At 34.2% G+C, this 20,421-nt stretch overlaps 1 protein-coding gene across 1 annotated transcript in view; it reads left to right on the top strand.

Moving 5' to 3' along the window:
• MDGA2 (MAM domain containing glycosylphosphatidylinositol anchor 2) overlaps positions 1-20,421 on the top strand; it is an 845,496-nt gene that overhangs the window by 804,839 nt on the left and 20,236 nt on the right. The window contains exons 13-14 of the mRNA XM_044231999.1: positions 5,245-5,400; positions 5,888-6,046. Of these exons, the coding sequence (XP_044087934.1) occupies positions 5,245-5,400; positions 5,888-6,046 (315 nt within the window). The remainder of the gene's footprint in view (positions 1-5,244; positions 5,401-5,887; positions 6,047-20,421) is intronic.

Raw genomic sequence — 20,421 nt, forward strand, 5'->3', positions numbered from 1 at the left:
TTAGTTGTCAAGAGAATATTCTATAGGCTCCATTAAGTGTGAGTAGTGTCCTTCTCATCCATTGCTGTTTTCCTCAGGAACGTTACCCTTGGACCAAACCTGAAGTTTAGTCTGTGACTGGACTGTATAAATTGAAAAGAAAACAAAAATATTGAAATCATATTGAAATGAATTCTGAGGTCTCTCAAGTGTCTCAGCAATGGAGTCAAAATTTTCTGTGAAGATGTTTTAAAATTTTTGAAAAGTATATTTGGTCTGATTTAGGTTCTGAAGTCCAAATTGTTAAAATTCAGAGCTTTTGAAAAAAATTTTGGACTTTTTTGCTTTAGATTAAGTACAAGATAGTTTATACATATACGAAATACATATATAATCAATATTAATATGTATAATATAATAAATAATACATATGCATGACATTCTCACTATCTCTAGGAAGCAACTTAAAACTGAAAAAGTTTACCATAATAGCCCCTTCTAAAATAACATCTCAAAGTTAGAACTAATAAACAAATTAAGTAAAGTGACGTCATCCAAAATCAAAGTACAAAAACAGTGACATTTCTATGCATTCACAATGTGCTATCTGAAAAAGGAAATTAAGAAAACAGTCCCACTAAAAATAACAACAAAAGAACAGAATATGGAGAAATAAACCTAACCAAAGAGGTGAAAGATTTCTACTCTAAAAATTATAACACGTTGTTGAAGGAAATTAGAGAAGACAGGTAAATGGAAAGACATGGATTCATGGATTAGAAGAATTAATATAGTTAGAATATTCATACTTCCCCCGAACAGTCCACTAATTCAGTGCAATCCCTATCAAAATGCCAATGACATTCTTTACACAAGTAGAAAAAACAGTCTTAAAATTCACATAGAACCATAAAAGATCCCAAATAGCTACTGTAATATAAAAATAAAGCTAGAGGCATCACACTCCCTGATTTTAAAATATATCACAAATCTATAGTAATCAAAGGAGTGTGGTACTGCCATAAAAACTGTCATTGAGACACAGAATAGAAAGCTCACAAATAAATCCATGAATTTACAGTCAACTGATTTTTGGCAAGAGTAACAAGTACACACTGTAGGAAAAGGATAGTCTCTTTAATCAACCATTGCACATTGTCGGCCGGAATGTAAATTGCTACATCCATTAGAGGAAACAGTATGGAGGGTTCTTTAAAAATTAAAGATAGAATTACCAAATGATCCAGCAGTCTCACTTCTCGGTAAATACCCAAAAGAAATAAAGCTCAATCTTGATGAAATACCTGCAAGGACAAGTTCACTGCAGCATTATTCACAATAACCAAGATAATGGAAATAATCCATATATCCATCAGTGAATTCATTGTAAAGAAAATGCAGAATATTAGTCAGCTTTTAAAAAGGCTGTCCTGCCATTTGATACAACATTGGTGAATTTGGTTTATTATGCTAAGTGAAATAAGCCAGACACAGAAGGACAGAGGCTGCATAGTCTCATTTCCATGACATCTAAAATACTCAAATTCAGAAGCTGAGTCTAGAATGGTGGCTTCTAGGAGCAAGAGGGAGGGGGGAATGGGAAGATGTTTGTCAAATGTTATATACTTTGACTTATGTTAAATGAATGAGTTCTGGAGATCTAATGTGCAGCATGGTGACTGTGCTTAACGACTGTATTGTATACTTGAAATTTGCTAAGGGGGTAGCTCTTTAGTGTTCTCACCTCCAAAAGAAAGGGAGGAAGGGAGGGAGGAGGGAAGGAAGGAAGGAAGATAATGCCATATGTGAAGTGATGAATATATTAATTTGCTTCATTGTGATTATTTCAAAATGTATATCAAACATCAAATTGTATATATCTTAAGTATATATAACTTTTGTTTTTCAATTATATTTCAGTAAAGCTAAAAAAATAAAGTAAAAAATAAAGAAACAGGATAGGTGACTACAAGAGGGATTCATTGGGCTAGAGGACTATTGGGCATCAGGCTGCTTATTCCGAAGTTTTATTCTTTACCATCATGACAAGAATTGTGGTAAATAAAGCACAGTTTTGCAGACCATGTAATACAGAATATTTCAAATATTATTTCTTTATTTCCAAGTACCTCCTGACTATCAAGAGTATGTTATAGTTAGAAAACCAGTGAAAAATTCAATATCAAGTCAGTCTTCAGTTGCATGTCTTTGTGAAAAATCCTGGACTATATTACTTTCTTTTTTTTTATGAGATCTTTTAATATTTAATATTACATAGACTTTTGATAAGTTTTTACAGACAGATGCATTTTCACTATCTATCAAGATATTCCTTATTTCAATAAACTTTTAAATGAATAGACTTTTACATAATTACCCTACATATAATGACAGGATAATCATAAGATTATTATTATGGCCCAGAATAGTGAGTTTTTCCCACTTTTATCTTCCTACTCTTTATAAAATCTTACCAGTGATAAGTTTCTTCACTACAAAGATGAATGTCTACAGAAGTTATGAAGAACTATGGAGATAACTTATATATCTTTGTCCAATGGGGGTTATTGGAGTCTTAAGTCTCCTTCAGATTTATTGTAAACAACTTAAATAATCTGTAAAATAATCAAATTATGAAAAATTTTAGGTCTATCTAAAATTATGGACATGTTCTCGTAAGCTGTCTTTTTGCTTAATTTTACTATGAGAGACTTCAGTTTTCAGGTTTTAAGAACTTGTTTGTTTTTTGTAGGCAAGTTTTTTTCAAACAAGGCTAAATTATACAAAAGATATGTTTAAGTGGTTTTATAAAAAACATTATATATACTTTTAAATGACATGAAAAGTAAGATTTGGCAGCAGATTCATAAACAAATCCCAAATTTTTACATTTGTTTTTTAGTATTTTCTTTGTGTATACACAATATGTAATTAAACAACAGAAAACATTTAAAATCAAGCATTGCTTTATCGTGACTCCAAAGTAGCAGCTCAAAGTATCTCCTATTGTGCCTAAAAGGTATTTAAAGAAATGTATCCATGCATATAGTTATACTGTTGTCACCAACATTAGATCTCAGTTGATAGTATCAAGCAGTCCTGTCTTCTTTAGTATAAGATTTATGGCATAATTATGTAATGAAAAATATTTTATATGGAATGTTGTTTATATAGAAATTTACTAATTTAGAGTTCACTAAATGCTTATATTCCCTGTAAGTATTCCTATTCATAATATGAAATATAAATAAATACAAAGAAGTATAGCAAGTCTTCAATCTGAAAACAAAAACAAAACAACATATTCCTGAAATTCAAAGGGAAAGACTTATGTTTTATTTTTATATGTATATGTCAATGGTTTTCTTCCTACTTTCCTTCCTATCTTCCTTCTCTCTTCCTTTTTTAAACTGGTATTTAAATATTTTTTAATTTAAAAAATTTAAGGTCTTTAAATTTTTAATTTTTTAAATAATTTAAAAAATTTTTTAAAGATTATAAATTTAATATGAGATCTACCTTCTTAATAAAATTTAAGTATGCAATACAGCACTGTTATCTCCACATAATGTTCTATGGCAGATCTCTAGAACTGACTCATCTTACAGAACTGAAAGTTTATACCTTTTGACCAATGTGTCTCCATTTCCATCTTCCACCAGCCCCTGAAAACCACCATTCTACTTTCTGCTTCTATATATTTGGATATTTTAGATACCTCATAAGTGTAATCATGCAGCATAATTCTTCTAGGACTGGTTTAATATAATTTCCTTAGTATAATGTCCTCCAGGTTCATCAGTGTTGTCATGTATGGTAAGATTTTCTTCTTCTCTAAGACTAAATGCTATTCCATTGTATGTATGTCTTCTTTATCCATTCCTCCACTGATGGGCACTTAGGTTGCTCCATGTTTTGGCTATTGTGAAATATGCTGCAGTGAACAACGAACATAGGAGTACAACTGTCTCCTTGAGAAAATGGTTTTAAAATTTTTGGATAGATACCCAGAAATAAGATTGCTGGATTACACAATAGTTCTATTTTCTTTTCTTCTTTTTTTTTTTTTTTTTTTTTTTTTTAAGGAGGCTCCACACCTAGTGTGAAGCCTAACGTGTAGCCTAATGTGGTGTTTGAACTCACAATGCTGAGATCAAGAGTTGGACACTGAACCAACTGAACCACCCAGGTGCCCCCAGTAGTTTTATTTTTAATTTTTGAGGAACTCCACACTGTTTTCTCTACTACCTGCACCATTTTACATTCCTGTGACAGTATATAAGAGCTCCAATTTTCCACATGCTTGGCAATATTTGTTTTTTTTTTTAATTGCCATTTCATCGTGTGATAGCTCATTGTGCTTTTAATTTGCATTTCCCTGATGATCAGTGATGTTGAACATCTTTTTATATGTCTGTTGGCCATTTGGATGTTTTTGGAAAAATGTCTGTTCATGTCTTCTTTGTGTCTAGTTGACATTATCTTCTTTATTTATGCCTATATTTCAAGCAGGGTACATCCAAGTAAGAAAACCCTTTGACACCTAGAAACATTATTTTTACCCTCAGTACGAGGACAGTTGAAGAAAGTTCTCACTGAACTATTTGTTGGGTCTGAACTCAGCATGTGGCAGGCATACAAGAAATGCCAGTCTTTCCACAGTCTTCATAAAAGGTTTTTCATTATTTCTAGTGAATTTCAGCCATCTGCCAAATCCACATTCAGAAAAAAATGTAAAGATAACTACTTTTTAAAATAGTTTGCCATTATCTTCCCCTAAGTAAACTTCCATTTCTGCAAGTGGGTATATGAGAAACGATCTCCAGACATGGTGTGAAAAATTATAACCTCAAGGTATACAGCTTTAACGTGTTGTCAGGTAAATGAATAAAGCTCATTTTATACTTGGAAGTTTTCTTTGGATTATTTCTACACTCAAAAAATTAAAGTTGGGAAAAGTGTTCAGCCATAATTCAAGCATGAATTATATTCTTTAATTTCAATTATTTGAATATTTCAGAGGCAAGTGGTTTGGGTTTAAGTTATTAAACCAAGGGGCTGGCTTATATATCAAGATTATTTTTCTTTTTTGTTAAAAATGAAAGTTTTATGTTTAGTCATAATCGTGTGCCCTATTATGGCTCCAGTACCACTATCTCAGTCTTGCATTATTATTGCTGTATAATGTTTTTAAAATTTTTGTAAGAATATTAAAGTGCTTATATTAGTTTAATTAATATTAATTACTTTAAATTTCATTAACAGGAGAATTTCACTGTGGATTTGAAGATGGTAACATTTGTTTGTTCACCCAAGATGATACAGATAATTTTGACTGGACAAAGCAAAGTACTGCGACAAGAAATACAAAATATACTCCAAACACGGGACCTAATGCTGATCGTAGTGGCTCTAAAGAAGGTATGAGGGTATGAAATGTTGTGTTTATAACAATCACACTCCAGCCTCAGACTTTCAGAAATCAATGCTATTAATCCATTAATATGACATGCAACAGAATACTTAGCTATAGATTTGAAGATTATGGGATAAAACATTAAATTTTTAATGTGAAGTACCAGTAATTCAAATATTTCCAAAGTTTGTAGACATGAATCTTCTCTCAGAACTTACTGACACATGTAGTTGAGAGATTGGAATTTTTTAAATAATTCAAATGTAAAATTCCAATTTTGTCCCAAGTTTTTATACATTTAAGCAATTTTTTGTTTAATTATGTAGATCATTTATTCTTTATATTATATATAAATAGTTAATAAATTAGATCAAAAGTCTTCTGTGACTCTATAATTTATTTCATATAAAACCTCTAAAATTTCTTCATGATTTCAAATTTCATGTCACCTAATAATAATGTGTTTAAACATTTTATATTGTCTTTTTAAAGGTTTTTACATGTACATTGAGACATCTCGACCCAGACTGGAAGGCGAAAAGGCCCGACTTCTCAGCCCTGTTTTCAGCATAGCCCCTAAAAACCCTTATGGCCCCACGAACACTGCATATTGTTTCAGCTTCTTTTATCACATGTATGGGCAACATATAGGTAAGACGGCAAGAATTATTATATTTCTTTTAGAGTATATCGTAACTAAGAAGAAAAATGTTCACAAGCACACAACATGAAATCAGTTTTAGTCGAAGAATATCATCATTGACTTTTAAATGACTTACTTGCAAAATGCAAAATAAGATGCTAAGAATGTTCCCCTATCAGGTCCTAATTTCCAAATTTTATATTAGAATGTGAACTTTTGGAGTATTACCTACCCCTTCTAGAATCTTAATTCCAGCAAATCATCAATGGGTTAAATTGTTTCTGATCTTATTGGGAAATTAATATAACTTAGGCTGCTTCCTTATTAATAACCATGAAAAGGAGTGTTGCCATCTTTGCAAGACAAATACTTTCAGCACTTTGGAATACTAATAGGATATTTTCATGTTTATAAAATATGGAATACTAATATGATATTTTTTTGGAATATTAATATGATATTTTCCTGTTCATAAAATATGCCTAACACAACTAGTAAGATGTAAGAACATCCTTGGTCCTGAAGAGCATGCAAAGATGAAGATACATTCCTTGCCTGTAGAGACCCTTGTACAGTCATGGAAGCCAACATGCATAAATACATAATCATGCCGGATAGAAGGCCGCATAATCTTTAGAAAGAGCCTAGCAAGGGCACCTGGGTGGTTCATTTGGTTAAGCATCTGCCTTCGGCAGATCCCAAGGTTCTGGAAGCAGCCCCGCCTGGGGCTCGCAGGGAGTCGTCTTCTCCCTTTGCCTCTTACCTTTCCCCGCTCATGCTCTCACTTGTGCGTGCTCTCTCTCTCTCTCTCTCTCCTGTGCACTCACTCTCTCTCTCTCTCAAATACATAATTTTTTTTTTTAAAGAGCTTATCAAAACTCCTGTGGGAGGTGGGGAGAGATCATATGGGTCTACAATTCTTTATGCACAATTCTAAAATCAAAAAAACCTGAACACAAAATTTTGTCACTTACTTATCTGACAGTGCATGCCAGCCTAATCTCTGTGCCTCAGAATATATGACCTGAGCTAGTATGAACTTATTTATAGTCTTCATTTATCCAAGTACGTGTGAACTTTTATACCACTTGCAGCAAAACATTACTGTTTAGTTATGAGGTTCTGTTCCAGTTCCTTCCAGAGACTATCGTATAATATACAAGATACATATTCCTCTACCTCTCCAAAATAAGACTAAATTCTGATGGTGAAGCCTCTAAGCTCACAGAGTTTGGACCAGGGATTGTGGATCTGCATCTAGCTGAAGAATAAGGAAATGCTAAGGGACAGAGGAAAACATTTCTTTATGAAAGAAGGGTACATTTTTGATAAACAGATAAACACAGGGAAGATTAAGGTAGTAATAATTAGGAAGTAAAATGTGGGCCATTAGGATTACATTAAGTGTTTTGATACAAATGAATAAAACTAAAAATATAAATATATGATTATATAAACTAATAAAATGGTACACATGATCTGTTCTACTGCACTGTTTAAGTAAAGTAATCCCCTAAATCAGTTCATAAAAATGGGCATCACTGTTCATCTTTTACAGTAGAAGACACTGAACCTCAGAGTGTGTGTATGAATTGCAAGTGACCAGTTACGCTGGGGCGTAAACTCACGGCCAGCACTATTTTTTTTTTTTTTTTAGATTTTTATTTATTTATTTGACAGAGAGAGATCACAAGTATACAGAGAGGCAGGCAGAGAGAGAGAGGGAAGCAGGCTCCCTGCTGAGCAGAGAGCCCGACGCGGGACTCGATCCCAGGATCCTGAGATCACGACCTGAGAGGAAGGCAGCGGCTTAACCCACTGAGCCACCCAGGCGCCCGACGGCCAGCACTATTAACCAATGTTTTTCACAGTGGAGCACTAGGTGACAAATCTGGAAGGACAAATTTGTGCTGTCAAAAGTACCCTTAACATGGAGTCAGAAATCTGGGCAGGAACTCGGCTGTTAGCCCTCAGTCATTGTAGGAATTTAGAGAATTCCTTTAAATTGTCTGGATGGTGGCCTCCCCATCTGTAAAATGGGAATAATGATGTCTATTTCAGAAATTTGAAGTTCAAGTTAAATGAGGTGACCTATATAAAATCTCCTATCAGATGGTAGATACTCATAATCTTAGGCTACTTTGAATCTCAAATAGCAGCAATAATAACAACAGTAAAGTAGTAGCTAATGTTTATGGGCCAGGTCACTATTCCTAACACGTCATGGATTATTTCTTTCAATTTTCACAATAAACAGTAGTACTCCTTGAAGTCATAATCCTATTTCATAGATAGGGAAACTGATACAGAGAATTTTACTTCACCGTACTTGTCATAATGTTACAGCCAATAATAGAGGAGCCATACATAATACCAGTCTGGAAGCGGACACACAGTTTGCCCGCTTCTCCACTCTGTGGGGAGACTTACTGGAATGCCATAAAAGTTTAGCTGATTTCGTGGTCAGGGGAAACATTACAGCTTTTGTGCAGACAGCGTGCATGATGAGATCTTTGATGTGGGAAAACAGGTTTTCTAGGAGTAGGTAAAAATCATTGAAAAAAAGAATATAGACTGGAAAAGCAGTTAGAAAGTTAGGACAGTGGCCATAGGTTGGTTCACTGCGGCCTAACCTATGAAAAGAAATCATAATCTCACAATGCCAAACCATCTTATTTATTGTGAGATGTCGACTTTATTACAAAGGTAGATCTACTCTAATTTTTCCCATTAGCTGCTGATGTATGTTTTATTTATTCTTTATTTTGAATATATTTCTTAGACTTTCTTTCTCTCCTTCCAGATTATCTTGGAAGAAGGCTTATTTTAAACTTGTTTTTAAAGGTTTGGTTTTTGTTTTTTGTTTTTTGACAGAGGGAGATCACAAGTAGGCAGAGAAGGAGGCAGAGAGAGAGAGAGGAGGAAGCAGGCTCCCTGCCGAGCAGAGAGCCCGATGTGGGGCTCAATCCCAGGACCGTGGGACCATGACCTGAGCCGAAGGCAGAGGCTTTAACCCACTGAGCCACCCAGGCACCCCTTAAATTGATTTTTAAATAAATAAGTCCAAGGTCAATATTTTGAATTACTTTAATGAGTAAAATATGCAGTTTCTGTTTTTATGAAGTTAGCCCCTTCTCAAAACTTCTGCGTATTTATGTTAAGATCCAAGATAATTTTACTATACTTTTTAACTTCACACGTGTTATTCTTACCCTCTCTATTGTCAGCAAATGTGCCGCTGACCTCTGCTAGTTTTATCCGGATTGTTTCAGGAAGAAAGCAGATCTCCCTTCTTCCATGTTCTCATACATCTGCCACTCTGACGCCTGTGTCATTTCTCTGTTTCATCAGGTGGTTGAAGTTTGCAGGTATCATATATGTCAGTTGAGTCCCTGTCGGCAGGGCATGATCATGCTGCTTACTAAAATCCAGTCAAAAACACCTGCTCCAGACACTGACTCATCCATGAGGAGCCCCACCCTCATTAGGGAGAGGTTACCTATAGCTGAAACCTTCCCTCTTTGCAGATATTACTCCAAGACACTCATTTATCTGGAAACCTGGGTGCATTTATAGTTACTTAGTTTTTACAAATCACATTCTCAGTTTGATTGATTCTCTTAAAAGTTCAGATTCAAAAGTGATTCGTTCTGAATTTCTAATAGCCTCATTGCAGTTGTTCCTTCTTGAGTAATCATACATGATCTCTGCTGCTTAAACTATGACTAGTGCTCAATGGATCATTGAGAAGAGTTCTAATTGTTTCATACAAAAAACGGGCAATCAGTCATGCATTACTTAGAAAAGAGATTCCTCTTTGAAATAAAGTCAAATATGTTGTATTACTTATCGATTGCTATGTAAAAAGTTCCCCGAGAATTGTGTGGTTTGAAACAACAAACACTGACCTCTGAGAGTCTGCGGGTCAGGAATATAGGTGTGGCTGAGCTGAGAGACCTGTAGCTCAAGGTCTCCCAGGAGGTTGTAAGCTGCCGGGCATGACTGCCCTCAAATTTGAAGACCTGACTTAGGGACGATATATTTTTAAGACTGCTTACTTGGGTTTCGGCAGGCCTCACTCCATCATGGTGTCAGACTAAGGACATTGATTTCTTGCTGGCTGTTGAATTCCTCTCAGCTCTCTCTGTTAGCTCCTTGGCATATGGACGTCTCTGGGACTGGCATGGCAGCAGGCTTCCTCCAAAGCAAGCAATCCAAGAGAGAGAGCAAATACATGCCTCTGGCTTTTAACTTCTGTCTTCTTCTATTTCTTATAACAGCTGATAATTCCAACCCACACTTAATGGGAGGAAATTACACAAGAGTGTTAATGCTAAGAGGTAGAAATCATTGGGAGGCATCTTAGCGTTTATTTGCCACACTGGTACAATTTCTTGCTAGTTAAATGTTTCATCAGAATTGAAGAAAAAATAAATGAAAACTACACTATGTCACCCTTAAACTATTGATTTATATGTAGGTGATATAATATATAGCTTTCTGATAATAGTATAAGATTATTTCAGCAATCCTGTAGCTACTAGCAGGCATTTTGATTCATGATTAGTCAGTTGGATTTCTAATGTTATTAAGAGGAATTGAACTTCCTATGAGGTCAGCTGATATGACAAAAGCTTATTAAATTCAGTAAAAAATGTACTTCATTTATTTCTAGAAAGAATGTGCGATATAAGCATCATCATAACATATCAGGAAATTAAAGATAAAAATACAAAAAGCACTTATGAATACATTCATTGAACTTGATAAGTATGGTTTAATAAAGTTGTGGCTCTAGAAAGCTAATTTCACTGTGGAACAAATGGGAAGCAAAGAAAAGGAGTACATTAATGGGCTCTGTTGTCATGAATCTCCAGGGTGGGGGAGAAGTGACCAAGTAGAGAGATGTGGGGTTATAGAAGTACCTATTTTAAGAGGAAAAAATAATAGAATGGGAAGTTTTTAGATACAGAACTCAAAGCAAAGCAAGTTTCTTGAAAAGATGGAAATTGAGAATTCTAGTAGGCGAATCAGCCTTGAAGAGGGAATAATGTCATTTCCACTGAGTTGGGAAGAAAAGAATTAAGTAGGAATGTGGCTTTTGATGCATTCGTAGATGCAAGAATAGCAAGCAGACTTGGAAGTTGATTTTTGAACAGTATCTGTTTCCTTCTGTAAAATAAATGCAGCTCTTATGTGTTCAAAGAGTAGACAGTTTCAGGAGAGCAATAAATGGAAGCAGAGACTGGTCAGTGACGTAGAGGTTATTGAAACATGTGAAGATCAGGGTATCAGTCCTCAGTGTCTTGAAATGTGTTTTAGGATATAATACTCAGTTTTAATGCTAATCACTTCTTGGGTGTCTTACTGAATTTCCCTGCTCACTGACTTCCTTGCTGTCTCTTGGGCCCATTCTTTCTGAAGTAGAGATCATTGTCTAAAACCAGTACCATAAGGGTTTCAAGGATATACGCCCCTCTGGCTTCTCCTTAGGGCAGTTGCATAGTCTATACCAGCCATGCATGAAGTCCCTCAAACTGAGCTGACTTGTATCTGGGGCCTTTTTTAAGACTCTATCTTTGTTCTGCTGAACTACATGAAACAAAGTCTCTCCCCATCACATGGTGCTCTGCAAATGTAAACATTTGTTTACCCACTACATAAGTCTTAATTAAGCAAGTGAGTATTTTTTTTAAATTTATTTGATAGACAGAGAGAGATCACAAGTAGGCAGAAGGCAGGCAGAGAGATAGGGGGAAGCAGGCTCCCTGCTGAGCAGAGAGCCCGATGCAGGGCTCGATCCCAGGACCCTGAGATCATGACCCGAGCTGAAGGCAGAGGCTTAAACCACTGAGCCACCCAGGCGCCCCGCAAATGAGTATTTTTTAAATCACATAATAGAATAAGTGTTTCTTCCCCTCTTAAACCATCTAAATAACTCATAGTCTTCTTTCAGAAACAAACTCAGGGACATCGCTGAGATTTTTCCTCATCCTCTTGCTCCTTTTGTTCCCATAACACCTGGTGCACATCTCTATCATAATAATTGTCCCCCAGACCTCTGCTAGACTCTAAGCTCCTTGAGACAGCTATCATTGATTCCTTTCTGTTTGATCCTCTGAAACAATAAAGACTGAATATATTAAAAATAATAATAATTTACACTAGATATTTAAGCTTCTGAGTGTGCTAGAAGAAAAACAAAGCAAGGGGGTTAAAAGTACTGGTGTAGATTGGAAACAGAAGGTCATTTCACCAAGATTTTATAGAATATATTGGGGGGAAAAATAGAAGTTAATCATTGACTTAATTTGTATTTGAGTCTAAGTGTTCTGGCAACTAAAGCCTAGAGGAAAGCAAAAATGTCACATATTTTTTAACGACTAATTCAAAGAGAAATTTATGTTTATCAAAGTACCCTTAGTAGTATAATGGGAAATGTCTTCATTTGGTACTTTTAGAAAGATATAAAACTTGATCAAATAAAAATTTTATATACTAACTGACCATAATACATTACAGGTCATGTCTTGAGCTACAGTATCATGGTCTAGGTATGTCACTTTATGACTGACTAACAGAATACAGAAATAGAACTTAAGAAATCTGTTATTAACTTCTAATTAAATTTATCTTAATAAAATATCTCAGGTTACTTTTTAGCAAGAGTGAATTAAAACTTTCTCAGTGCCGACATTCAAAATTTTTAAAATGGAGACTTTTCTATAAGATACAGAGAAGGCAATGGTGATAAGCTTTTACATAGTTCTAGGAGTCTGATTTTTATTCTCATTTTGGTTAAAGACCATATTTCTTCTGTTTAGTAAAAAAAGAAATATTCTTGCTTGTTCTTCAAATAGGAAATCTGCTCAGATTATTTTCCCTTGGAGTTAGACATTATAGGAAAGACAGTTTGAGCTTTTTTCAATAAAATCCTGTTTGGATTTAATACTGATAATGCCAGCATCAGTGTGGAAGACATTCATTGAGTAAATAGCTTTCTTGAATTAAGATGTATTTTTTTTTCATATGGGGGTGGATAGAACCTAGCCATGATTTACAACCACTTCCTGAAATGTATTATTACACATACTTGCCACAGACCCTCTAATAAGACCATATGCAATATCTAGTGCACTTACCTTTGAAGTCTGTGTTTTGAACCACCAACAATCCCTAAGTTTACTCTCCTCCTATTTATTTATTACTCAAACAATGAATAGTAGAAGCTGAGATATTTAAATGAAATGAGTGATATGATGGAGAAAGGCTGGTATTTCAAAATATACAAGTCTAATTCTTAGTGTAATAAATAAAGAATGTTATTTCATCAGTTGAATTAATGGTAACCAAATGGGTTGACTTGCTTTTGTTTCTCACCCAATGTACCAAACTTTTTAAACCAACTTTACTAAAAGTATAGATTTATAGTGATTATTTTTGGCCTTAGGTCTTGAATTCACTCATTTCTGTTCAACAGAATGAACTCCACATGCTGTGGGCTTAGTGGTATATAGGATTCTATAGAAAATAAGAAAGAATTATTGTAAAAGGTCTCTATCCACCAAATAATTTGTCATCACATTTAGGATAATAAATTACTGAATAAAATAAGAACCAGAAAGTAATAGTCATCAAAATGAATGACAGTCCTGTGCTATAAGTGAACAAGGGAGAGAACCCTGAAAACAGCAAAGTTAATATAAGTTTTCTGTGGAAGTGAAAAAAGTACAAACCATCTGAACAAGTATTTATTAAGCAGAAAGCAAAGGTTACAAATGTGAGAAGAAGAGCCACATGTTAGGATGGAGAATAGTGCTCTTACAGCAGCAAAAGGGAAGTGGTGGAATCAAAGAGTGTCAGAGTCTACGTAAGGGATCTGACTTATATCAGGGAAATAGAAAGCTTGTTGAAGGCTATGTTTTAGGAAAACTCACTGGACACTAATGTTGAAATTCAACAGGATACAATGCATGGTAATGACTACAGAACGTGAACTGATATTTTTTATTTAATGTATCATTGTAATTATATATTGAAAAATAACAGCAGATATACATAGCCATTTCTGTTCAAGCAGAAATTAATGATTTTATAATTTTCCATTTTTGTCTGTGTGTATAAAATAAATGATGCTAACAATTACCTATCAATATACATAGCTCTTGCCTGAAGCTAGGTAATTTGGGCACATCCTCTTCTTCCATGAAATGTGGAATACAAATTAGTGTCCGTATTACTGATTAGAATAAAAATGTGATTTATGATCAAGTAATCCCTAGGCCTTAGAGTAAACCAAATTACAAATTAACTTCTATGAACCTGATAATTTCAAGTATCTGTAAGAAATATGTAGGCACATTTTAGGACATATATGTGAGTTATTTATATAAAATATATATTTATAGTAAATAGTTAAAAGTAAAATTATGTTAATGACTTAGTGAGAGAAGAGAACTAGGTAATAATAATTATATATAATATTGATGCAAACTATATTATAGAGTAATTTCTGTGAAATCATGTGATTTCACAATGCCATAAATAACTCCAAAACTTTGATCACTGCCCATGAGATAATACAGCACTTCAGTCATTTAGCCTTTCTGACCATGGTCCCTAACATGAGGTCAGTTCTCTCGAGGTCTTGCACCTGACTCTAGAAGGAGATGATCAAAAGATGAGAATTAGGAAACCAAAAGGAAGAAAAAGACAGTTAAGTTTTGCTTAGCAACTTCAAACTTGTATCATGGGACTATGTAGCATTTGAAAATCCTTGGGGATGATTAAATTCTTACCTATTGATACCTGGTGCCTACTCAAGCATAAACACAGTGCCTCTAAGGACTTGAAATTACTTGTAAAGGGTATGAACACAATCCATCATACTCACTCTAGAATTTTCTTACTATAATACTATAATAATCTGCTGAATCAGCTTTGCTGAATCTAACTTCTCTTGCATTGCTTTATTCTGTTTCACAAGCTCTAATTTCATTGACCTAAATGCCCTGAACATGAGTTTATATAACTGTTGTCATTGAATTCTCTCTTACAAAAAAGCTGGGAACTTGCTTTAAAAAGGTTCTAAAGTCATTTATCTGTTAATATTGCTTTCAGCATAAAATAGGTCAGTGAATCAATAGTTTGGATTCATGGAGAATGGAGTATAATTAATACTAGGTGCATAAGAATAAGACTTTTAAATTATAAGATATTTTAAGGAATTCATTTCAGTCAGTTATACTTTCAGTATCTTTTTAAATAAGTTATGCTTGCCTTTTAAAATAAAATCCAGTCACACTTGACTATAGTTCATATAATCTATTCAAAAACAAATTCAAATCTAGGATAATCAGACCTAGCTTCTTTAGACCTAGGACAAATATTTTTCACACAGTATATATTCAATAAACATAAATTCAAATAATTCAAGTTTGAATTTTTATTACATATGTTAAAAGGAAATATTAGGAGTGCCTGAGTAGCTCAGTGGGTTAAAGCCTCTGCCTTCTGCTCACGTCATGATCCCAGGGTCCTGGGATCGAGCCCTGCATCAGGCTCTCTGCTCAGCAGGGAGACTTTTTCCACCTCTCTCTGCCTGCCTCTCTGCCTGTTAAATAAATAAATAAATAAATAAAATCTTAAAAAAAAAAAAGAATTATTAATTAAAAATATAAACATGATCACAGGGAAAGCATACTTCCTGAGAAAAAAATATATTTGATCCTGATATAATAACTTACCATTATTGATATAATAATGGAAAGTCATGTAGATAGATATAGATAGGTATAAATGTGTATTTTAGTATCTATTTTCTATTTTAAGTAAATTCTGAAAGACATAATATATGCTACTTTTTTGCCCAATTACAACTAATCTAAAAAGACTGTTACTTTATTAACATTTGACACAAATTTCCATGTATTGATTCAATGACAGGATTGATTCCTGTCACTTCAATTAAAATAACTGGTGATAATTCATTCCCTGCAATCTGTTTACATTAACACCTCACAGTTAAATTTACTCGCATCTACTGGTAACTTTTAAAGTACGGAAAAACGTGAACTCCCTTCATAGCTTAGAGAGAGCATCCTTCATTCTTTTCATGCAAGATATCGAAGGACTTCTACTAGAAAGAGAAGCTAGGTCTTACATTTAAGAAATTTAAAAAAAAAAAGATAACTGATACTTTCCTTTCTGTAAAGGCAGTTCAGTTAGATAAATCAGTTGAGACTGTCACAGCACAACCCAATAAGTTACCACTGATACAGCCAAAGGCTGTGACAGACACAGGCCATGGAATAGATGAGAAGGTCCTTTTCTATCTAATGCACATAAGATTGTTTCTTCAAATAATGTCAGAAAGATGTATGCTTACACCACTTTGTGAGTCCAATGACAACTACAGGATTCAGAAAGTATTATAACTTTATTTAATGTTTAACATAATTTGTTATTTACTTGGGTTTGATTTCATTGAATCCCTCCCTGTTGTGGATTATGTTAAAAAATAGAATGCAGTTACATCACACAGAAATATGTCCTGCAGTGGCCTTTCCTTTTGGCACAAGTTTGCCTTTCTGATATACAAGATTCCAGGACCAACGGTGCAAAAAAAAAAAAAAATGAGCCACACTGAATATTTAAAAAGGAAAATAGAAAGATGGATTAAGAAAGCTACTTTTTACCATAGTGGATCACTGAGCACAATGGGAAAGTCCCAGAAAGTTCAACTCTTAAATGGCTCAAAGACATGAATGTTTTTCCACTATTCTCAGATTGCTGAATCTTGATATAGTGGTGAATCTCACATTAACCTGTTTTTCAGCTTTAGATCTTGTAGGAGAAGCTAACAAAATCCACACCTATCCTGTGGATATAAAAGAAGCCCCATAAAATTGTTTGGGGGAAAATGTCACAAGATTACTTCGCATTATTTAAGGATGAATAAAGAGGATTAAATAAGAGAGAAAGAGAGATTGAAATAATAAGGCTCTACTGAGGATTCCATAGAAAAAAGCAGAGCTAACATGCACATAGTAAAGGAAGCACCTACTACTGAAAAAAAACTTACAGTTTAGGTGAAAGTAAAATTTATTTTGTATAAGCTTTATAGCTTCCAACAAATTCATAAGAATGTGAACTTTATTAAACAACAAAAAATAAGAATGATACAACTGATGAATTGAAAAAAAGGACCTGAATAAAAGATTAAAATAAGGGGGAGCTTTATGAGATCAGACAGGAATGTAGCATCATAAATAATAGCCAAGTAAAGAAGACATTAGAAACAGGAGAACAAAATCCATACTCTAGAAATTAAAATCAGTACTATGGAGGACAAACCTGAGATTCTTTCTTATACAGAAGGGGAAAAAAATACAAGAAAGTAGAATCTGAAGCAAAAGTGAACAAGCAACAAGATAAAACAAAAAAAAAAGGAAAGAAAAAGAAAGCAAGCAAGCTGGAGAACATTATGTATACATATGCATGTATTATCCCTAAATACAATACTAGCAAAAGGAATTAACATAATAAAAGAGTACTAGTCCATTACCAAGTAAAATTGGTTCCTGGAATACAATACTAGTTCCACATTAAGAAGCGCACTAGTACCGGGGCGCCTGGGTGGCTCAGAGGGTTAAAGCCTCTGCCTTCAGCTCAGGTCATGATCTCAGGGTCCTGGGATCGAGTCCCGCATCAGGCTCTCTGCTCAGTAAGGAGCCTGCTTCCTCCTCTCTCTCTGCCTGCTTCTCTGCCTATCTGTGATCTATCTCTCTGTCAAATAAATAAATAAAATATAAAAAAAAAAAAAAAAGAAGCGCACTAGTACAATCTACTGCATCAATAGAGAAATAGAGAAATATTATTGGACTATCTTGACAGATGATAGTAAAACACAGTGAGGACTAGGATGAAACATGATGTACAGTTTACATACTTTAACTCATTTTAATTTTCACCAAAAGCTTATGCTAGTTATTATTATCATCATCACTTGTGTGATGAGGAAATTGAAGCAGAGAGATTAAGAGACTAAGCCGAAGTCAGCCAGCTAGTGACAGGTGATGTTAGGAATGCAGGGGGTTTTGTTGTTGTTTTAAAAAGTACATATTTGGGGTACCTGGTGTCTCAGTGGGTTAAGACTCTGCCTTCAGCTCAGGTCATGATCTCGGGGTCCTGGGATCAAGCCCCACATTGGGCTCTCTGCTCTGCTTCCCCCTCTCTCTCTACCTGCCTGCTTGTGAGCTCTCTGTCAAATAAATAAATGAAATCTTTAAAAGAAAAAAAAGTACGTATTCATATTTATGTGTTTGTGCCTAATATGAATATGTGTGCTTATGTGTAAAGAATTAGATAAAATATCTAAAAATCTGAAGGATGAACTACTCTATACCATATAATTGTACATATCTTGATATACATTTAAAAAAATGACTAAAGCAACATACACCAAAATATTAAGGAGGCCACCTTTGAGAGACCAATTTAATAGTGATTTTTATATTGTTTTTCCTGTTTTGCAATGTTTGTGTGCAATATTCATGTAAACCAATGTATATATTATATGGAAGATAGACATAGATTTTAATAATAACATGATTATCTGTAAAAGTTATCAAAATAAGACTGTCTTGAAGCCACACAGTAGTTACCAGCTCCAGATAAATCCTACTGCTATAAACAACTATTAAAATGGGTTAAAGGCAGTAAGTAATGGTTTTCAGAAAATGGAAGAGGCAGGGCAAGACTGAGATCTGTGAAAATGAGGTAGTGTCTACAGGAGCCTTCCTCTGCCTGAGAATAATTTCCTGGCCCTCACACAGAGCTCTTGAATTCAAGCAGAACATGGAGGTGCCACTGAGTTCAGGAAGCAAAGATGAGAGTACTGGGCAGCTAACGTAGTTAGAATCTATAAATCAGGGTAAAAGAAAGGAGGTATGCTGAGTTGACTCTAGAAACTTCTATAGGGTTCCACATGTCTTTGCCTAAAGGCTAAGTTATATAATAGTTAAAAAAAAAACCCAAGGTTTACAATATAGCAACATATTGTTTTGTGGACTTGACAACAGAACAGAGACAGGCAGGTCAAAGACTCCTGGGGGAAGAACAGTAGGGAATATTGAAGTTGAAGCCATTTTAGAGTGAAGAGATAGCCTAACAGCCTCTGACAACATTAAAAAAGCAAACAAACAACAACAACAACAACAACAACAAAAACGGCTTTCCCTTAGGGTGACGCCCTGAAGAACTGACCTCTGTAGACCTTTCCTTTAAAAGCCCAAGTCTAAGCCCCAACAAGATCTACAGTAGAGACAGATTTGGAGGTTGATTCCCACAAAGTTAAGGAGATTCGGGTGACAATTTGGGCTTTTCACAGGTCTGCATTATTACTATAAAGCCAAGCCTATCTATACAAGTTTAATATGATGAGTCAGTAATTGAATAGTCTGTTAGAACAAAACTGCGTTCTTAGAATGATTATAAAACTAAATCTCCATAATGTCATGTCTACAATGCCCATTATTTAGTGAAAATCACCAGATAGACAAAGAAACAGAAAATGTGATCCACAGTCAATGAAAGAGTAAAAAATCAACCCATAAAAATGAAACTGAAGAGGACCAAACATTAGACTTAGCAGATAAAACATTTTTTTAAAAAAAGGTATTTTAAATATGTTCAATGACATTAGAGTAAATATATTGCAAGAATCATAGGAAATAGAGTCTTTATAATTGGACAGATAGTGAAGTCTAGCAAAGAAAGAGAAATTTTACAAAACAGCCAAATAAGATTTGTACCATTAAGTAGTAGACAAGATATGAAGAATTTACTGGAGGAACTTAACATATTGCAGAAGGAAAAAAAATAGATAATAAACTTGAAGATAGACAAAATTTTCCAACCTGAAAAATGAAGGGAAAATGTTGGAGAAAAATGAACACAGCCTCTGGTAAAAGAATATCAAATTGCATAATATATATATATATAATTGGAGTCTGAAAAAGTAGAAGAAATAGATGAAGCAGAAATAAAAGGAAAGCTAAAAGAGGTTCAGCAAACACTACATAAGCTATTTAGGCACACTATAATAAAACTACTGCAAACCAAAGATAAGGAAAAATGCTCAAAAGCAGCCTGAAGGAGAAAAGAAAAAAAAAAATACAGAAGGGAAAAAGATAAAATGATGGCTGACTTCACATTAGAAACGGTGATATAGAGAAGAAAATAGAACAACATTCAAGTGCTTAGGGAAAAATTGGAAGAATTTTAAGTCTTACAAAAACATGAGTGAAATGAAGTTATTTTTATAGAAACAAATCTGAGAAACTTTGTCTCCAGCAAATCACCACGACAAAAAGTGCTAAAG

This window comes from Neovison vison, chromosome 13 (genome assembly GCF_020171115.1).
Source record: "Neovison vison isolate M4711 chromosome 13, ASM_NN_V1, whole genome shotgun sequence".
NCBI classification, from domain to species: Eukaryota; Metazoa; Chordata; class Mammalia; order Carnivora; family Mustelidae; genus Neogale; species Neogale vison.